Source organism: Anoplolepis gracilipes, chromosome 2 (assembly GCF_047496725.1).
Source record: "Anoplolepis gracilipes chromosome 2, ASM4749672v1, whole genome shotgun sequence".
Lineage (NCBI taxonomy): Eukaryota > Metazoa > Arthropoda > Insecta > Hymenoptera > Formicidae > Anoplolepis > Anoplolepis gracilipes.
Genome location: NC_132971.1, coordinates 10,958,799 through 10,980,564, shown reverse-complemented (window position 1 = coordinate 10,980,564; position 21,766 = coordinate 10,958,799). Strand labels below are relative to the sequence as shown.

The window sequence follows — 21,766 nt, the reverse complement described above, 5'->3', positions numbered from 1 at the left end:
TCATACTTTTTCAGATTAACATAACTTAGGGAAAAATTACATATACAAGTTTTGCGATAACGCATTTCGAAAGGAAGAATTTGAACTTTGATGCGTTTTGTATCCCATTGAGCTCAATTAATTCACGCAACACATTAAAGTGGATTTTCCATTGACCAATTTCTTATTTTATCATCCGCTATTAAAAAATTAATTGAAGTTAATTACAAAACCAACGTTAAAAGTTTCTTGAAATACAGTCCAAATTTCATTTTCGTGTTTGAATCGCTTCGATACAATAGGTGTTAACTGTGTTATGAGTGTTTAAAATTTCATAAATTTTTCCTATTTTTCTGTATCACTTTTTTTTTTATACTAGAATGTACAACTTGAATTGTATATTAATTAATTAATTTACAAACAACTGAACAAAATATTGATTATATTCTGCTATTACATTTTCCACATACACACGATACGCACATGCATACGCATGCACACACGCACACACATACATATACACACGTACACGCACACGATCACACACACGCTACGCACGCAGGTTAATCTGCCATCGTAAAGACAAAACCAAAAATAAGAAATCAAGAAATCAAATTTGCGATTGGCATGATTGTAATATATTGTTGCAGAAATATATCGCCACGTGAGGCTTGGATTGAAGCAAGTCACTTTGGCGTAATAATAGGTTGGCATTTTAAATGAAGCTACGTTTATAAAAGAATCATTGGGTTGTATAGCTCCATATCTGGCCGAAGGCCGTGAAGAAGATCAACACATTTGTTCAAAATGTAGAAAATTAGATCAAGCGCATTACATAATTCTCACTGAAGATGATAAAATATGTTACATAGCACAAGGTACGAATATTAGTAGCATCCTTATGCATTATAAGTTTTTTTCTTATATTATCTTTAATCCGTACAACATAAAACATCTGTTTTATTTTAGATGACATATCGATATGTCAATTTTATTCATCGGATAATACGCAAATTGGTAATGTAGAGATAGGACGATATTTTTCTAGATTCCAGGGCACTAGTTATATACCAATTCAAAGCCTGGCAGAAGAGTATCCAAACGATATATATCCACAACAAAATATATAAAATTTTTAATAAAATAGAACGGAAAGTAATAAGGTATGATTCGACGTGCTTTAGTAAGGGAGGGTACATTGTAATATATAAAAATAAGATGGATTTATTGAAGACGTCAAAAATTTGGAGAGAAAATAGTCTGCACAACAAAATAAAATTTTTAATAAAATAATAAGAAAATTATTAAAATAAGATTCTACGTACTTTAGTAAAGCAGGGTACATTGTAATATATGGAAATAAGATGGATTTATTGAAAACGTCAAAGATTTGGAGAGAAAATAGTCTGCACAACAAAATATATAAAATTTTTAATAAAATAATAAGAAAATTATTAAAATAAGATTCTACGTGCTTTAGTAAAGGAGGGTACATTGTAATATATAAAAATAAGATGTATTTATTGAAGACGTCAAAAATTTGGAGAGAAAAAAGTCTCCACAACAAAATGTATAAAATTTTTAATAAAATAATACGGAAAGTAGTAAAATATGATATAAGAATATTTTTTTTATTTCATATGCTATTCTTAACAAAAGATCATTTAGAGGGGAATATTCTAAATTTTTTAGAATATTTTATTGGAGGAAAGCTTTAGAAGAAATTCTTTTAAAATAGAGAATACAATTTTTTCGGTGTATGTTTCTCAAAGTGCATTTTCTGAGGAGAAACCTTATATTTTGTAATACATTTATATACACAAATATGTATTATATAAATATGTACTATATGTGTGTTACACATAGAATTAATTATGTTATAAATATATATTACAAAGTATGATATAAAATTTAATATAAAACATTTAACAAGAGAGTACATTATAAAATGTATTACAAAATATATATTATATAAGTAATTTTATACTACATATAAAATTAATTATATATTTTACAATATATTTACAAATATATTTTACAAAATAGGATACACAATTTATTACAACATATAATTTGAAATTTAATAGTGTACAAAATAATTTATTACACGAAAATGTCCAATATACCTACGTCCAATATAAAATTTATTAGAAGTTTTTAGATCAAACGTAGCTGATAGTCTATCACGACCAAAAGAATTATTAATAAATTTCGATTACGTCTCTCTCAATTAAAAGAATCTGGAATTTTTCTGAAATTTTGTGTTATTGTACGTGGTCTTTCAATTTGGTATTTTTCATTTTGGTAATATTTATTGAAGTAATATACACATATATATTTTATTAAAATACTTTTTTATTGAAATTATTAAAACATTAAATTTTATGTGAAATAAAATAGGCATTTTAATTCTATATATACGTACATATTACTTCATAATATATGCTAAAGTGGAAAAAGATCACGCAACTAATAATATCTAATAAAACATATTAATAAATCTATTATATGTTTCGTACTTTTGAGATTTACGATTATGGATCTAGCACGGACACGAACCACAATATGTGGATCTAGCACGGACTCGAACCAATCGGTCGTTTTACCGTGGCACTGGAAAGTGGATCCAGCCACGTAGTTCCGAAAACTCAATTGTGGATCCAGTTAGCGCCACTGTACGGTGGGGAAAAAGCGTTCCCTAATAAACGGTGGCATGATCCCTCTCATTCTTCTCTCTGGTTATATATAAAAGTCTGTCACTTGTCAACACTCGATTATGATTTGTTGATTCCAAAAATAAGAGCCAATTCTGAATCAGACTTTCTAAAAGTAACTAGTTACTTCTCTAGAGACTTTATGCTGAATGCGCTTATTGCGCCCATTCGACGTGCATTGTGCATCATGTACGGAGCATGCGAAGAAGAGAAGTCCGTATCAGAAGATTTAAACTATATAGTTTATGGTTTTTATCCACGTGATTGAAATTAACAACAAAAGAAATATTTTTCAATATTTGATGTTTTGTTGAAATATAAAAATATTAAACACACATATAATGGAAAAGGTAGCGGGAAATCCACGATGGGTTATGCGCGAGCACGAAGTTGTAAGTTTGATTAGAATTGTTAAAAGCATTTTGTCTTATATTTGTATGTACGTAATACATAAATTCTAATATTTGTTATAATTATATATTATTTTTAATATTTCTTTTTTATTTTAATAGTTTAAGGAATATTCGAAGGATACATCGGATAAATCAACGGCGCTAGAAAAATTTACAAAGGTAAATTATAAATAGAATAATGCGTTGCGGTATTAATTATAAATATAAATTAAAATATGTTTCTCATATCTTAGAAATTGAAAATCGACATAGTACGAGAAGAAGATAAAGAGTTAGAATTCGATATAATTGGTTGTGATGTTTCATTGGCCAATGCATTTCGTAGGATACTTATAAGCGAAGTGCCAAGTATGGCTATTGAGAAGGTTTTTATAATAAATAACACTAGTCTTTTACAGGACGAAGTACTTGCACATAGGTAAGAGAAAATAAATATTCTAAATGAGTCATTTTATAATTTTTATATCCTTGTGAACTATTTGCATATAACAATTAGAATATATTTTGCTTTTAAGATTGGGCCTTATACCTCTTCAAGCAGATCCTCGGTTATTCGAATATCCTCCAAGTGGAAGGAAGGATGATGATGTCAGTGATCAAGATACTTTAAAATATGAACTAAAAGTTACATGCACCACAGTTCAACCAGCGCCAAAGTACTCTCGTCTTCCAGAAGACATGTATAAAAACAGCAAGGGTATTTAACTTTAGACTTTTATATACACTTAAATTATATTCTAAAGATTCATATTATACAATAGTGATATAGTATCGAAGAATCTATATAAATCAGAATGCAATATGCTTTTTACAGTTTACAGTAAAGATATCAAATGGGTACCAACAGGCCGACAAGGGGACATGTTTCCACATGGAGCGGAACAGTTTAGCGTGCTAGAGAATGATATATTAATATGTAAAATGCGTCCTGGTCACGAGATTCATGCGATTATGCATGCAGTTAAAGGCATTGGCAAACATCACGCAAAGTTTTCTCCTGTGGGTATGTAATAGTTTTGCATGTGAAATATTTTTCGCGTTTTCATCATAATGTGCTCTAATATAAATACAACACGTGCCTAAGTAATATGAAAAACAAATACAATTTTTAATTTATTCAAATAAATTTTTATCTTGTAGTTTCTCATATCAAATAATAATAAAAATGTGTTTAGCCCCTGCACGGTATCGCCTTATGCCAGCTATTGAGTTAACTAAGCCTGTGTTAAACGAGGATGCGGATCTTCTGCAGAGCTGTTTTAGTCCTGCTGTGATAGATGTTGTAGAAAAAGAAACGAGTTCAGGAGAGAAATATCGCGAAGCGCGCGTAAAGAACGCTCGTTATGACAGCTGTGCTCGAAATGTCTATCGTTATGAACAATTGAAGGATTGCGTGGAAATGACTCGAATACCGGATCATTTTATCTGTAAGTATGAATAGTTTAAAAAATCTTAATCAAAGTAGAAGAGCCAATATTGGAGTTTAAAGTGTAGTTAAATGTGTATTTATGTGTTGTAGCAATGAATCGTATAAAATAATTATAAATATATTGTTACATAAAAGTTACATAAGTTATATTAAAAAATCCAGAATTTCTTAAGTTTTCTCACTTGTTAACTCTTATATATGTGTATTGAAAATTTTATATATAGTCAATCTTTTTTATTTTAGTTAACATAGAATCTGTGGGTACACTACCCTCAGCTGTTTTGTTTACGGAAGCTGTTAAAGTGCTCAAGAACAAGTGCAGAACATTCCTTGCAGAGCTGGAACATGTGTGAATATAATTCTTCTTTATTTTTTATAAAAAATTTGATTACCGAATTAATTTTTAAAAATCAAAAAAAGAAAATAAAAATGTATTTAAAAAAATTAAGGCATAAACATATCTGCATAAGGATTCTCTTTGTTATAAAAAGCATGCGAATGTTTAATGTATTTTTACATAAAGGCAGTCTATTTATGTAAAAACTGTTTTTAATTGACATAATTTAGCGATTATGTGCATATCGAGAAAAAAATGAAAAATTCATATATATACATATACATATATGTATGTACAAATAAATATTATACTACATGCACAAATACATACAAAAGTTCATATACATGTACATATATATGTATATATCTTGATCAATTAAATATCTCACATCAACCCATTTGAATAATAATATGGCGCTCTATGTCGATCGTCTCATTGGCCGAGTACTGAGTACGACTTTTACGCGCGCATTTACAAAAGTATGTACAAAAGTGTAATACATATAGGTCTGCTCTTTCTGTGTACTCATGACATAACCCAAACAGCACTCGTCTCTAAAAGACGACTTGAAGACGTCTCATTGTCCCTTAGATATCTTTAATGTCTTGGTCTTTCTGTACTGTATAGGAAATGTTTCAAACGTTGTGGAGAAAAATATTGAAAGAGAATGTGATTTGAAAAAAACGAACTTTTTACGTCACGTGCGAATAATAAAGGGAAGAAAAAGAGGTGGAAAAAAATTAAATTCGACGTCGTGATCCCATTAAAAACACGTAATATAGCGAGGAGAGCCTCAGAATTTCCATCGATCCGATCCCTTATTCCGCGACGCTACGTCACCGCCGGCGGCGAGTTTGACAGGAGAACTCGTTGCGTCAGCTGTAATGAACGAGGCCACCGCCGCCGCCGCGCGAGCGAGAGTCGCGCACGCTTCTTGTCGCGGCAACAGCCGGGACGATGGGGTTAGGCACTTTTCGATGGCGACTCGTCTTCTTCCTCGTCATCGGTCTATTGCTTTGGCAGACTTCGAAAATTTGGTTAGTGTTCCTGGAAGGCAATGCCGCCGCCTTACAAGGTAAAGACTGCACATGTAAACGCCCCGTGTATGCACATTGTGTTACACCTGTCGCTACGACGCGCACGTCAACGTTTTTCTCGCGACACGTTGCTTATCTCGTTTGACAGTAAGACTTGTATAATAAGGAATAATAATAGCATATGAATCCTGATTATATCGATTGAGAAAAGTCATTAGTTTTAAATTAATTATATTTCAAAAAAAGCCATTTTGTTGTACAGATTTTTGTTCAAATGCGATTGTTATTTAGTAATCGTAATGACTTTATTATTATCTTTTCGATATACATATGGAGATTATTACGGCGTAATTTAATTTACAAAATTGTCAGTTATATTTTTTTTTATTTTAGAGTTTATATTTGAACAGAATATTTAGCGAACGCATCTCGTATTTGACATATGACCCGATTTTTATTCAATATGTCGATTTGTTAAGATTAATTTGTATATTTATGAATTATTTTTATTTTTTAATGAATTAACATCTGTTAAATTACAAATACTAGTTCCTAATTTTAGAATTTATCCAGGTTAATTGTACGTATATTATATTAAAAGAGGAGAAAGAGAGAAAAATAATAAAAATCTGTATATGATAAAAATATAATGCTGCATAAAGTTAGTAGATATATGCGATGATTACACCGTTCAATAATGAAGCACATACACGTCAGTCATAAATTTGCGACTTCCTGCATCAAGGATTACTTGAAAACTATTATTGAGAGAAATCTATAAGTGAATAATGACTCGTTCATTATTTACTCAAAATATGTTAAAAACTATCAGTGGGAAAAATTTTTAAATATTTTGAAAATAACTTAGATAATTTATATATTTGTTTTTCTCATTCATATTTTGAAATTAAAATTAAAATGTTAGATCAACACTCTAATATCGTTACAATATTTATCACTTATCATATATATAACGAGAATATTTTTAATATTTAAACTACATTGTAAAAATGTATGTAGAACTTCAGATGGACCAAGCGATGACACCGTCGAGCCAAAAGGATGATCCGATTCGACAAAGAGTACACGTGGCCGTGTATTACGAAGCACTATGCCCGGATTCCCGTAGTTTTATTTTGAAACAATTAGGACCAACGTATTGGAAACTTTCGACGAATATTGAAGTCGAGTTGATACCGTACGGAAAGGCTACAGTAAGTCGACACGACTGAATTTAATACTTCTAGACTTCCTCGAACAGAGATACCTGTGTGTATCAGGATATTTCAACCTTTTATACTCATTGAGCAGTTACTTCGCTTTTTTTGGACCATCTTGTATATCGCTCTATTATTTCTTGCTCGCTTACATATTCTTTTTTTTACTCATGATTATATATTATCGATGATCAAATAAACAAGTTGAGCATGCAAGATTTTTTTCTTTTGTAAAGTTGCGCATTTTATTTTTTATCTGTATATAGACGATGGAAACGAATGATGGATATCAATTCGTGTGCCAACATGGACCTGTCGAATGTCAAGCCAATATCATACACGCATGTTCCATCGATATTATCAAAGATCCGTCGATACGACTGCAATTTGTCACTTGCATGATTGAAAACAACATAGACCCAGTAAAGATAATGAACAAGTGTGCCAAGCACGTATCCGTGGACCTGAAGTCCATTAAAGAATGTTCGAACAATGAAAGGGGGAAAGAACTTTTGGCCGATTACGGAAAGATGACGAACTCGCTCGTGCCACGAGTATCTTTTATACCGACAATTACCCTCGATAAGGTGAGTATTTGTATCGTAACGCTAGCAAAGAATAACGTAACGGTTGATATTGTATTAAAAAAAATTTTTTTTTTTTTTACAGAGCTCCGAGTATCAAGTGAGGATATTAAAAAACCTGTTGAAGGAGGTGTGCCTGCATTTTAAAATTATGCCAAAAGAGTGTTTATCGTGAGAGAGTACGAACAGGTGCAACGACACTAGCAAAACATATCCGTGTAATCATCGAATTTTGTTATCGCGTTACACAAAAGATTTTAAAGTAAATGATAAATATAATATTTTTTGAAACAAAACTGTTTTATCTTTTGTTAAAAAAAACCTGACATCTCTTGATAAATTTAATATATATCAGGATATATATTATTACATATATATATATATATTAATTTTTATGTTGTTACACACACACATATATATATATATATATATATATATATATATATATATATGTGTGTGTGTAACAACATAAAAATTAATAAATCTCTCGTAATGTAAGAAATTAGAGCGTACTCTCTGCGTATTAAAAAATCCTATTGTTTCATTCGCGTCAATATATATCAGACCGTTATCTTTTAATTCGGGGAGATAAAATTGCTTGTATTATAGATAAACACCAGTTTGCTCCCATATAAGTATATAGGAACAATTTATTAACTTAATATCAACACTTTATACAAACTGTGCCGCTTTATTATGTACGACAAGAAGTGAAGAACGCCTTTGAGATATACGGCAGAGAATATACTTACATACAATAGAAACAATGTTCGAATTGGAATTTGAAGAAATCAAGAAGTTTATTAAAATTGAATAGTTATAATCGTACAAAAAAAAAAATAAAGAAAAAAATAAAAAAAAAGAACACCGAGCCTGCGCTCGAGATAATTTGATTAGATAGGAAAAAAATTGTTTATATTTTGCAACTTATAACGTTCTCTCCTTGTTCATATATCGCAATAAACTTGTTCATTTTAAGAATTACAATTAGCATAATTTATATAACCGAACGAAGATTCACTTCGTCGGATTTTATACGTTTGTATATGTACACATCGAAATAAATACAACGGTCGATAGAAGCAGGATGTGTCTTGGTACCTCCGCAAATACGGTATAAACGATTCTTTTTTCTTTTTTTAAGAACAACAACGTGTATTTCAATAACAAAGATCGAGGGGACGCTAAATTAAATATTAGAAGAGCTAACGCTTCAATATTATTCGATAAAGATTTGGCATTGCCTCGATGTTAATGTTCACAACAAGAGCTTCCATGCGCCGCTCTCTATCTCTCTCTCTCTCTCTCTCTCTCGCTCTTTTTCTATCTAATTCTCGGCGCGCGAAAATTCTTTCAATAAATAGATTTTGCGATACGGATATAAAATTACTATTATATTAAATACTGGAATATAGAGTCTTTGTAACGTAAGAGACTTAATCGCTAGGTATCAGTGTTCGATGAAACGAAGCGAATTTGGAAGCATTTAGATACAGATGCCTGTCGAATACTAACGACCACTTTTACAAAACGAGAGTGCGTTTTTTTCTTTTTTGACAATCTTTTTTTTTTCATTCTTAATAAAGAGTGTAAGTGTGGAAATATACCTCGGACACAGAATATACCACAGTTTACAAATAGATCCAATGTGTGCTTTTTTCTCCCTTTTTTTTCGGGTGTTTAATGGAGCGAGTCCCTAATTACAATTAATACCGTACTTTCTCTCCTTTGTTACCTATATCTAATCTCAAAAGTTTTTCAAGGGTAGTGAGAAAAGTCAGAGATATGTAAAGTGGATCCTGTTCACAGAGAGACAATGAAATATTCTCATAGCAAAGTATCTAGATGCCATCGAACACAAAAAGAGATGGTTGCTGAAACGAGAGGTCTATTGATAATGAGGGAAACAAATCGAGAGTAGCTGTGACCTAAAAATGAGGATACATTTATTTTGTCTTTTTATCTTTTTTTTTAATCTTTTTTGCTTTTTTTGTTTAATGATCAATGCGATCTAGGTCACCAGAAATACAAGTACTTCTCATTTTTGTTCGCTTCAATGTTAAATAATAAAGGACTGTGGAGGAATTATCTCTTTCATCTTTTTTTTCTTAATTTCTTCGTAAATTATTTTATATATATATATATATATAATATATATATTACATATATATTATGACTGAACCACCGACACGCTTGTTGTTTTACGCTGTACGGCATTTATGTTATTTTGCTCTCGAGTTCTTAAGTAACATTATATCGTACGGATCGCACAAAAATCACACCAGTTTCTCCGATCTGTGGTTGGCTCCGCTTTTAACGAGACTGGCACGCACCCCTGGGCGAAGAAAAGTAATGCACCGATCTCACTGTGGCCTTTACTTCCTTTAATCCCCCATCCCTATTTTATTTCTCCGTGGATTTACATATCAACAAAAGTGGTGTCGACGTTGTTTCTCTCTTTTTCTTTTTTTTTTAAATTTTTTTGCGCGCATGTATGTAAGGCTTTCCCGAGCGGAAGGCAAGTTTACAAATAGGAGATTAAAATGGAACTGGAGGCAAAACGCACTTTGTGAATATAATATTATAGTGTTTCTCTTTTTTTGCTCTGTGTGTATAATCTTTTGTGTGTATAGAGTTTTTCTCGCGTATATAATTCGTAAAACGTATTATATACGTAAACGTGTACGTGTGAGTCCCGTACGCACGGGCACGAGAGGCTTGGATGATGTTGATTGAAAGCGTAAGGAAGAGACTTTTCTTTTTTCCTTTTTTCTTTTTTTTGTTTTTTTTTTTTTTTTTTTTTAATAGGAATGTCGAGACTTCGGATCCTGGAGCTTTCCAACGATCGCGTCGCGGCTCGTTATCCGTGGTTCCCGTGCGACATCATCCGCGCGACCGATCACATCCCGTCCTGCGAGACGCAACACGCGCGAGCGAAAGCACTAGGTCTGAGCTCCTCGAGGCTCCTCCTCTTCCAATTCTTCTTCATCTATATCTCATCTCTTTTTTTTCTTTGTCTCTCTCTTTCACATTTTTTTTATAAATTTTCTTGCTCGTTACTTATATAAATTAAGTTATTCGTTTGTGAGGCATCGAGGGGTCCAGCACAGCTTTTGCATTTGAAGTCGTCATCAATAACCCAGAGGCCGAAGCGCATCATATTTATATTCTCTCGCTCTCTCTTTCTCTCTCTCTCTCTCTCTTTGTCTGGAAAACGATCGGTCCAGGCCGAATTCTCTCACAGAGACAAACAAACATTTGTACATGTGCATGCATTTTAACGGTAGAGACATCATCATCTATTTAGCAGCTACGTATCCTAATGTCATCATTCACTATACACGTATCTCGTTTATTAAAAAAATGAACGAAGGAATTCTCGAGATGAATCTCTTTCTCTCTTTCTCTCTCTCTCTCTCGATTGGCAAATAAATCTTTGCTGCTTTTAATAGTATCTTACATCGGATTTATACTTTGTCCCCTAACGCACACGTTTCCTCACCATTTGCAAAGAGAAATTACAAATCTGCGACATGCCTTTCTCATAAAAAAAAAAAAAAAAAAAAAAAAAAAAAACTTTCGAGGAAATGAAGGAGAAGATATGGAGACGAGGAGGGAAGATGATAGCGAGGGATGCAACAAGAGAAAAGGAAAGGGGCAGTCGAGAAAGAGAGTAAAATGGAAAATGCACTTTTTTCTTTGTCGTTGGTGCACATGCGCGCGCAATCGTGTGTCTTCGCGTTATCTCACTTCCAAATTTGTTTTATCCAATGGAAATAAGACATCCGAGTGAATGTGTATGTAAGTGTATATATACTCTTTGAGTGTTCCGTTTATATGTATCGGTGTGACGTGTTATTGTGTTGTGTGTACACGCGTAAATATTTGTGTTTCGAGAGATAATGATTTTAGTGGTATAACTCTTTAATTAAACAATTAATTGCCCTGTATTACTTATCGTTAAACGATGATTTTAACGCGGTATCGGACGTTGACTTTTCGCGCTTTTATAGATCATCTTCGCATCCTGATACAATTTATCACTTTCTGGTTGATTCTGTTTTTGTTACATATGTTTTTCTCTGTATCTTGATTTATTTAATACGTCAACACCACTCCGAGTCGCGAGTTCTTCCGTTACACAGGTTGCATTCACTTTGATGTCATCATTGTGACGAATTCTGGAAAATACAAAGAAAGAAAAACATTTCATTAATTTCACATATATTAGTTGCATGCTATGTCTAGCTAAGTATTAACAAAGTACCAGTAAAATAACGATGAAAAAATGTTAATCATCATTATGACAAGCAGAAAAAATTGCGATAAAGTACAACTGCACAAACTGTTTTATCAAATTGAAGTGACTTTGTTGACGAAAAGTCAAATATGTTAACATAAGAATTGTATAAATTATTTCGTATGTGTCTTTCTTTGAATATTGTTCACTTCTAATGTGATAATACAAGACATACTTAATACAAGTATCTTATTAAAGTTAAAAGTGAATACACATATATTGTGATAATTGTTTTAATAACATATTTTGAAATAATATAATTAGAGTTCTATTTACACATGCTGACAATAAATTTTAATGTTAATTAATGAGTTAAATAATACAACCTTCATAATTAACTTGACCATCGCCATCGATATCGGCCTCCCGTATCATTTCATCTACTTCCTCATCAGTGAGTTTCTCGCCCAGATTGGTCATGACGTGTCTGAGTTCTGCCGCGGATATAAAACCATTTCCATCCTTATCGAACACTCTGAAGGCCTCCCTAATCTCTTCCTCGCTATCCGTGTCCTTCATTTTACGCGCCATCATGGTCAAGAACTCCGGAAAGTCGATTGTGCCATTACCTAGAATTTTGAAATTTTCAAAATATCGAAATTCTTTCCTTTCTTCTTTTAATCGGAGGGAAAATGCATTTTAAAATAAAAAACGCTTTAAACGTTTTTGGGCAGAAAATATCTATAAATATATTAAAATTATTCTTTTTTCTTTAATATATAAAAAGAGACAGATATTAATTATTTTTATACAAAAATCACTTTATATACAAAATAATAGCGCTCTCTCTTACAAATTATATAATTTAGATCAATATGTCATAAAGCTAAATAAAAATATATACCATCTGCGTCTACTTCATTAATCATGTCCTGTAGTTCGGCTTCTGTGGGATTTTGACCAAGAGACCGCATGACTGTACCCAATTCTTTGGTGGTTATAGTACCGTCGCCGTCTTTATCGAATAGCGAAAACGCTTCCTTAAATTCTGCGATTTGTTCTTCTGTGAGTTGGTCAGCCTTGGAGACAAAAAGAAAGCAATATTTAAGCTTAATTTTCTTGCAGAATTGCACACACAAATATACAATATAATATTTACATTAAAATTACATACATATGCTAAACTATATTTGTATGATAATTAATATGTAAATGTTAGTAATCTCAAATTTTTTTAATATATATATATATATATATATATATTATTTTTTTACTTTTTCTTGTTAATCTATCGCTTTTTATAAATAGTAATTTATATTATTTATAAATATTAAAGCAATATTGATGTATTATAAATACAATCTTTTATTTTAGCTTTAATATAATAAAAATATAATTGTTTAATTTTTAATAACTTAATTAATCAGATTATTGAATTCAACTGTTTCCATTCATATCGGTTGTATTAGTCATAAACGCCTCAATTAACGACAGACGCATAGTGATGCAAACTAATGAGATGTATGATAATGTCAGAGAAATAGCACGATGATACATTCGGGCAATTCAATTGCTCCTGCATAAATAAGGAAATTCCAGATTACTATGGAAAACGTCATGCGAATATATTAAAATGAGCAACGGCATGATACGTAGAAATAGGTGAACACTATACATTTATAGATAATATGTCGTATCTCGCGCAATTTATATATTGCGCATTAGTGAAAATAAATTTTGATTCTTTTCCAAAAATGCATACATATATTTAACGGAAGAACTATGCGATCTAATAAAATATTAACAAATTTTTCAATCGAAAATTATTAACCTTTGTTAATAAATATGAAGAATAAATGTTAACTCTAAAAAAAAATATATACAGGCATCCTCTTTTTTTGTAAAATAAATTGTACAGCGACTTTTATATAATATTTTAATATTTCGGGAAAATTGTGATAGCGGGAGACGTTTAAATAAATAAACTTATTTTTAAATTCTTACGATAGAGATCTTTAAATTAAATAAATAAATTTATTTTTAAATACGCAAATTAATTACAGATACCTAACTGATTTAATTCCCATTTGCTGAAGAAGAACAAAAGCAAAGTGGCAATAATGTATCGATTCTACATGCAGGAGGCAATAGTCATATCATAAATAACATTATCGGCAGCTCCGAGAAGTTTTTTTTTTTATCATCAGCCCACTTTCCAACTATCTTTCGCGCTATCGTTTCTCCATAAACTTCGAGGAAATAATTTCGGAATATATCGCAGGAGGAACAATCCTGTCCGATAATCTCATTCATTAAATAGACTATTCTTAAGGGGCTCTTGATCGTTAAAAATATTCGCAATTACACAAGATCTCCGATTATAGAAGCACTGACATTTACGGAAAATCGTGTCTTCTGGAGATACACATGACTGACTAAGCGGATAACCTCACTTTTAAAACGTCAGGCGGCTACGTCGCCGAGAAATATGGCCTCCCCGATATAGGGAAGCCGCATTGCATCGCGAGACAGGGCGAGTTTCCATGGGGAGGATTTTTCCGCGAAACACGAATACGTTATTGGCGTCGCAGGGAGGTACGGAAACTCGAACGAAAGGCGAGCTGGCGTAACGGATTATTATACACAGCGAAATATATCGGCCCGGTGGTAAGAAACGTAAAAGGAGCGCGGAAAGGGAATCGACGGAGAGCAGAGGGAACGCAAAAATCAATAGCGAGCGGCAACGTAACGGTTGATCGCCAGACGGATAGAGCGCGTCGCACGCATCGCGTAATATACACGCAGAGGGAAAAAAAAACCAGGAGAGAAATAGAAAGAGAGAGAGAGAGAGAGAGAGAGAGAGAGAGAGAGAGAGAGAGAGAGAGAGAGTAAAGAAATATCGTCGAAAACAACACGCACATGGTAACGAGGAGGGGCCCTTAAAGATGAATATCGGGTGACCCGTATGGATTATGCAAAAGGAGCGGTCGGGCGTATCGTGCGCGCTCGCTCGCACGCTTCGGTCTCGCATTTCGTGCTCCGATAGGTATCTATCTCCGTCCGCGATCGAAGGTGAGACGAGAGAAGAGGAGAGATCGCGGCGCGCGATAACGTCGTCGCAGTTTTTTTTTTCTTTCTTTTTTTTCCATCTGCATCGTCGAAAATATTCGCGAAACAGATCCCGGTCGGCTCTCTTTATTATCCGCGAACAAACGCGTTTTATTTACACAGCCAACTTTTCGCTCTCTCTCCCTCCCTCCCTCCCTTTCTCTTTCTCTCTCTCTCCCTCTCGCTCTGTTGCGTGCGCCCGCGCGATATATTTTACTCTCTTAATTTAAATATGTACATGTATATAGGACCGTTTAGTCGATAAGTGTGCGGAAAGTGTAGTTGAGAACGAACAAAGTTTAGATCCCAAACGCGAAGGCCGTGAATTTAGCAGCGTACAACGGATAGACGGAAGGACGGACGACGGAAGGACGGACGGACGGACGGACAGGCGAGAAGATAACCGTCGCGCGCGGCGCTCGTCGATTATCTCGACGAGTCCAAGAGGGCACGATCGCAATGTATGCACATCAAAAGCGCTGACAATACGTTACGCAGCGAGCGAGATTGGAAGGCTGGCTGGAAGCGGCGAAATTAGCCGCTTGGCTCTCTTCGCGGGCGAACCCCGTCGCCCACCTGTCTCGCTCCCGTAACGTACGGCCGGACAGAGCCGTAGCGCCAGAATTCCGGGGACACGTAAGCGTGTCAGCGCGTCAGGTCAGGTCGAAACAACGATGTGTATAGGAGAGCTCTGGCTTTTCGCGAAGTTTACTATCTCTATCTCTCTCTCTCGTTTATACTACGCGGCAAACGATCGATCGGCGGTTACTTCCGCTCACGCGAAGTGCAGATTCTTCTCGTTGCCGCGGAAGAAACTTTGCGAGAAATACAGAGAAGCGTAGATGGCCATACTCGATCGATAATCGCGAGGAAACGAGGCAATCTCCGGGGCGGCACAAAATACGTTTCGAGCGACAGGGCTGATAATGAACGGTCGACGGTGGAAGAGAGACAGAAATGGATGATATAGATAGGAATGAGCGAGAGAGAGAGAGAGAGAGAGAGAGAGAGAGAGAGAGAGAGAGAGACAGACAGACAGACAGACAGACTGTGTCACCGATCCTTCCAGAAAAGGAAATCCTGCCGGCTGATGCGACAAACGAACGAACGAGAAAGATGGAGTTGCACCGGACAGAGGACGAGTTCAAATCCGGAAAGCTCGCGAACGTAAATTACGAATTGCTCTCTCTCTCTCTCTCTCTCTCTTCGCACGTGCGCTCGGCGACGCGTCAATGCGGCGAGACCTCGGTTACGGTTATCGAGAGAGCCGACGATGACGAATTTACGCGTAGGGAAACGCAAGAAACGGCACGTATAACGTTACACGCGGCGTAACCATAGTCGTCGTTGATATCGCGGCACTAAACGAAGGAGTACTTACCATCGTGGCCCTTTTCTCTTCACGTCTCAGTCACGCACGAGAAGGCTCGGCCCGCGGACACACGCGTCCCCGCACACTGGACAACCAAAAGTGTATCTAAAATCACAAGCTCCGAGTTCCGAGATCGGTCAGTCGGAATCGGTCGGTCGATCGCTCGCTCGCTCGCTTCGTAAAACGGCTTGCCGATTAACGGGGGGGGATGATAACTCGCTACGTGCACGAGAGCGCGGACGAGACACGCAGTAACGGAATATCACCTAAGTCCGGCGAGAAACGCACTCGGGACAGCAATGGAGTCCACCGTGTCTTTCTCGGTCTGCGAGGCTCTCTGTGGACCGCCGCTGGTCCCGCAGCCCGGATATTACTACGCCATCCCCTTACGGGCTGCGCGTCGGCCAATCGACGCGCGCCGCCGGACCGAACGCGGCGGGGGGAGGAGCGGGGAAGTTGGGGGGAGGGGAGAGCGACGGTTTGCGCGGCGGCCGCGACGCGCCGGCCGCCTACGCGGCCGCGAGCTAGATCCCGCGCGGCGCGGCTTCCCCTGTTGCCAAAAGGTGCGAGAAAAAAAGGCCCGCGGCGGTTTTTAATCGCGCAAAACGCGACGCGAGCGAGCGAGACGCGTCGAGGACGAGCGGCGCGAGGGTGCGAGGTGCCCGCTCCGTGCGGCTATGTGCGACGTGGCGCGGCTACGGGCCGGCACGCCGTGCCGTAACCCGCCCCGTAACAAATCCGTTTTACACGGCGGGGTGGGTGCGGTCGTGTTTACAGGACGAGTCCGGACGAACTAACCGGGCCTGTGATTGGCCGGCGCGCACCTGCAATGCGTCAGGCAGCCGCGCGGACTGTGCCGTGTCGCGCCGGCTACCGGGTCAAAGCCGGGCTTCCCTGCCTCTGCCTTCTGCCTTCTGCCTGCGAGAACACCGCTTCGCCACTCGCTCCGAATGGGATGGACGATGGACGATGGACGATGGACGATGGACGCGTTTTTCGGCGAACGTGATCGCTTCTCCCCTCTCCTCGCCTCCTGTATAACGCTTTTTCCCCCCTTCGATCCTCTTTCTAGTTGCTTTTCTTCGCGTTTTCCCCTTCGCGCGATCGGTCCTCGTTAAACTCTTGTTCCCGAACTACTTCCTTGATCTTTTTTTTTTTTTTTTTTTTTTTTTCCCACACCCCCCAAATTGCCACCGCGCGCGACTCTTTTTTTTCCCGCGTTTTCCCTTGGTATTTCCGTCTTGTTCTGCGCTATTTCTTTCGTTCCTTCGTCTCTCTCTCTCTCTCTCTCTCTCTCTCTCGTGATCCGTTTCGTCAATGACAATTGTCACCTTACTAACTTTATAACTTGTTCCCTCTCTTCTCTCTTTTTATCGTGGTATGAGGTATGAGAACGCGTCGCGTTGCAAAAAACAGCATTTGACATTTTGCAAACCGGTAGTTTAAACCTCGTGCGTCGCACATGGGATTTCAAGCTGAATGGTCTTTTTATGCAGACTCTCTTGTCGCATATAATATAAACCGGCTCGTTGGCCTCGGTATCACCCTTTAATCGATTGACTCTCTCTTTCTCTCTCTCTCTCTCTCTCTCTCTCTCTCTCTCTCTCTCTTTCTCTTTCTATCCCTTTTTCATTTTTAATGAAATAGGGGCCTTTTAACGAGAAACCACGCTATAGAAGAAACTTATCGCTTTCGTGGATGACGACACAAATTGGATCTATCCGAGACAAGACGAAGAGAGAGAGAGAGAGAGAGAGAGAGAGAGAGAAAAAGAAGATGGAGAACGAGAGAGCCACTGTAATTTTCTCACGTTCTCCCTCTTTTTCTGTTTTTTATCTCCCTCTCTCTTTCCCGAGTATTGATTTTGATCAATTTCATCGGTGAGCGCTCTAGCACGGGTCTCCACCTTCACGAGGAATTTACAGGCGGGTGTAAAGCGTGAAAATTTATCGTATCCGGCCGTACCGTCGTCGTCATAGTCGTCGCCCTTGTCCTCTGCACCCCTTTCCTACGCCCCTTTTGCCTTTCTCCTATTACCTTTCCTTCCCTACTTCTCTCTCTCTCTCTCTTTCTTTCTCTCTCTTTAGTCTACAGTCGTTCTCTCAGTGCCCGTTTCGCTCCTCTCTCCCTTCCTACGTCTCTCACCGCAGTCCCGCCGCTTTGCCTATATACTATTTCCACTTTCCTGGTATGTGTGTCAGTGCGGCAATTTGACGGTGGTGTCAGATAACATATAATCGCGCTGAGATGACGACGGATTAAAACGATCACGTTCCGACAGTACGCAATAAACAATAAAATTGATTATATATTGATAAAATTCTTGACTCGATTATTTTCTAAAAGTATAAAAGTCTAAAGATATGGTAAGAAGATAAGGCGAGAAGCTCCTTGACTTCTCTTTCTCTCTCTCTCTCTCTCTCTTGCGCGCGCTCGTAATCTTCTCGGTCACTTTTCCTCCTCGCCCCCTTTCTCTCTTTCTCTCATTCCATCTCTCTCCCGCTGTTTCCTTCTCTCTCGTTCATACTCGCGTCGTCTGCTCCACTTTGGAATCGCATATATATTATATTCTCAAAAAGTTCTGCATTGCGTTCTCTCGTACGTGTGTATGCGGAGATTCGTTGATAAGACGCATTTTAAAGAATTGAAATATTATCGATAACTGTCGATAAGGAAATATTGTACATATACAAGGACATATTCGTTATATATGTCGCATATGTTGATACGCGAGTCAATCTCGTAGACTTTTTACGCGCCACATACGTGACGGGACGCGAGATCGTTTTTGTCACGTGTCGAAAATTACATATGTCCCGAGAAATTGACTGAAATTACATGTACCCCACGAATTCTCGTTATCGACGTCGTCGTCTTTTACAAGTCGTATAAATATCCGCAAAATCGTTATCCCTTGTCCGCTTATTTATTTTATTGAACGACGCGCGTTCTTTCTCACTTCGAATAACAATATTCGCTTTCGCCTTGGCCCGGCAGAGTAGAGGGGAGGAAGGAACGCCTAAAATTTTTACGAGGGTGGTTTTACGAAGATGGCCTACACGCAAATCGTGTGTGCGATGAATAATTCATCAATGTGCCACTTCGCAGCGTCGGTCGCGTGCGTCTATTTTTTTCCAGTTATAGAAACTATAAGTAGATATCGCACACATTTGCGACTTTAAACGGAGGAGGAACGCTTCGCGCTTATCTCTAAAAGTTGATTTTCGTCGCGTTCAAAAGAAGACAGGAATTATCGTCGACAGGTGCAAGAACGCGATATGGTTTCTGTCTCACTTGTGGTTATAGACGCTACACGTTCGAAGTATTTCTATATTCAGAATAGCTGTATTTTCCGCAGAAATCGATCATGGGAGAGATATCTCGAAAATTGTACGTTGTAATTATCTGAATCTCTTTAGGCGAAGTTTTTTTTTTTTAATTATATATTTACTCATGATGTTTTTTACTCAAAATATATTTAATTATTAAATAAAATTGAAAAAATTGAAGAATTTCATACTAAAAAGCTTTATGTACAAATGTGTCAAAATATTCTTGAATATTAGGTTCAACAAAATATTTCATTCGTAATCTCGCAATTATTTTCTAAACTTTAGCATTGTATGTTACATAATTATTTGTCGGGTGTTTAAACGATCTTTCGGAACGCGAAATAAATGCCTGATTATTATCAAGTCTCGCTATTACTAAATTCGATTCAATCTTTGACATTACTCTTTTGGGTCGAATTTTCCCGATTTTATAGATGCATGCATCGAAATTTGAGTTTAATCCGGAGATTGACAATCGGGAAATGCCACGCGCGACACCAGCCAACCAGGCTTTTCTCGATCAGCAGGCGCGACGTAATATGCATGAAGGGGACCATCGGGACGGCGACCCCTGTTCTCTCTCTCGGGGGCGGATGAGCGAAAGCGCGCGCGCGTTCTCTCTCTCACCGAGAGGGACACCAAATTTCTTTTCTCGCAAAAGAGAGCGTATAGCGCGCACCGGCACATTATCGATCGCTTGGCGCATTCCGGGCCAGGAACACGGCGACGCGGCGGCCAGGAACACCCCGCCGTTCGTGTCCGTACCGCTCCGCTTTCTACGTATATATATATATATATATATATATATATATATATATATATATATATATGTATGTGCACGTTGCACGTGTGTATGTATATGTATATGTGTATGTGTCGTCCGATGAATTGTTAACCGCTCCGTCGTCGTTGTGACCGTGACCGATATATCCCGGAGACGCGGCGGTTACGCGCGCCCGACGCTCGACGCTCGACGCTCGACGGCGACCCGCGCGGCGCGTTGTCGATAAGGCAAATTAGCGACGACGACGTCGCGTGCGCGCTCGCTCGCAGAAAAATTATTCACGACCGGGGAAGAGGGGGCTAGAGGGGAGGAGAAGGGCCTCCTCCTTCATCGCGCTCTCGGAGCGATTTTCCGCTTCCTCGAAAGGGAGAGAGAGAAGGGCGGCCGATGTGGGAATAAAAAAAAAAAAAAAGGTGGCGGGGAAAAAGAGGGCGGGGATCGGCCGACAAGCCGGTCGATTGTATTTTAACGCATAGCCGTGCGACTCTGCGGATGCGTAATGCGCTAAGCACGATATACGGTATACGTGTACATTACATATACGCCACGTGTATATATATATATATATATATATACATATATATATATATATATATATATATATATATACATACGCCGGAGGATGTGTACCGACACGCTTCGCGGGAAACGTTGCCGCGGTCGCGGCAAAAATCGATGCCGGCGACGAGCCGAGCCACGCCGTGCCCTGTCCTGTGTCGTGCTGTCAAAGACGCGGCGGAGCTGCTGCGTCGCAGCCGAGCCGAGCCGGTCCCGTCGCCGACACCCGACGACGACGGCGAACCCCCGAGCATTGTCTAAAGGCCAACGTCATTGACGTAGTTTGCTCCAAAGGGCTCGTTCTTACCCTATCGTATTGCGTTTATTCTCGCGAGTGGAGGAGTGGCTCTCGAAAATCTCATTGTTGTTGTCACGATCATACCATCATCATCATCATCATCGTCGTCGTTGTCGTCGTCGTCGTCGTCTTTGCAGTACACGATGACGCTACATCGCACGGCATGCGTCGAGCCTGCGCACGCTAGGACGCGCAATGCGACACGCGATAGAACGGGACGGTAAAACGGTACGACCGCGGTAATCTCGTTATATAGGGAGAGAAAGAGAGAGAGTGAGAGGGAGAGAAACGAGCGAGAGTGAGAGAGAACGGGGGCGTATAGAGTCGGGGACGCTTGGTACCGGGGTGGGTTTTCTCAGGGTAG

General features: G+C 37.8%; 3 protein-coding genes across 3 annotated transcripts; 2 read left to right on the top strand and 1 right to left on the bottom strand.

Moving 5' to 3' along the window:
- The first annotated feature begins 2,853 nt into the window (after positions 1-2,853).
- Polr1c (RNA polymerase I and III subunit C) lies at positions 2,854-5,265 on the top strand. The gene is made up of 7 exons (XM_072906983.1): positions 2,854-3,085; positions 3,206-3,265; positions 3,340-3,524; positions 3,622-3,803; positions 3,921-4,109; positions 4,282-4,533; positions 4,779-5,265. The coding sequence occupies exons 1-7, from the start codon at positions 3,035-3,037 to the stop codon at positions 4,886-4,888; spliced, it is 1,029 nt and encodes a 342-aa protein (XP_072763084.1). The 5' UTR covers positions 2,854-3,034; the 3' UTR covers positions 4,889-5,265.
- Positions 5,266-5,768: 503 nt separating this feature from the next.
- On the top strand, positions 5,769-8,006 carry LOC140673808 (gamma-interferon-inducible lysosomal thiol reductase). The gene is made up of 4 exons (XM_072906995.1): positions 5,769-5,947; positions 6,930-7,123; positions 7,393-7,713; positions 7,796-8,006. The coding sequence occupies exons 1-4, from the start codon at positions 5,830-5,832 to the stop codon at positions 7,883-7,885; spliced, it is 723 nt and encodes a 240-aa protein (XP_072763096.1). The 5' UTR covers positions 5,769-5,829; the 3' UTR covers positions 7,886-8,006.
- Positions 8,007-8,308: 302 nt separating this feature from the next.
- On the bottom strand, positions 8,309-16,811 carry LOC140673815 (calmodulin). Its single transcript, XM_072907008.1, has 4 exons — positions 16,440-16,811; positions 12,855-13,029; positions 12,337-12,579; positions 8,309-11,891 (listed from the first exon to the last, which is right to left on the bottom strand). Exons 1-4 carry the CDS (start codon positions 16,440-16,442, stop codon positions 11,863-11,865), a joined length of 450 nt encoding a protein of 149 aa, XP_072763109.1. The 5' UTR covers positions 16,443-16,811; the 3' UTR covers positions 8,309-11,862.
- Between the last annotated feature and the right edge of the window lie 4,955 nt (positions 16,812-21,766).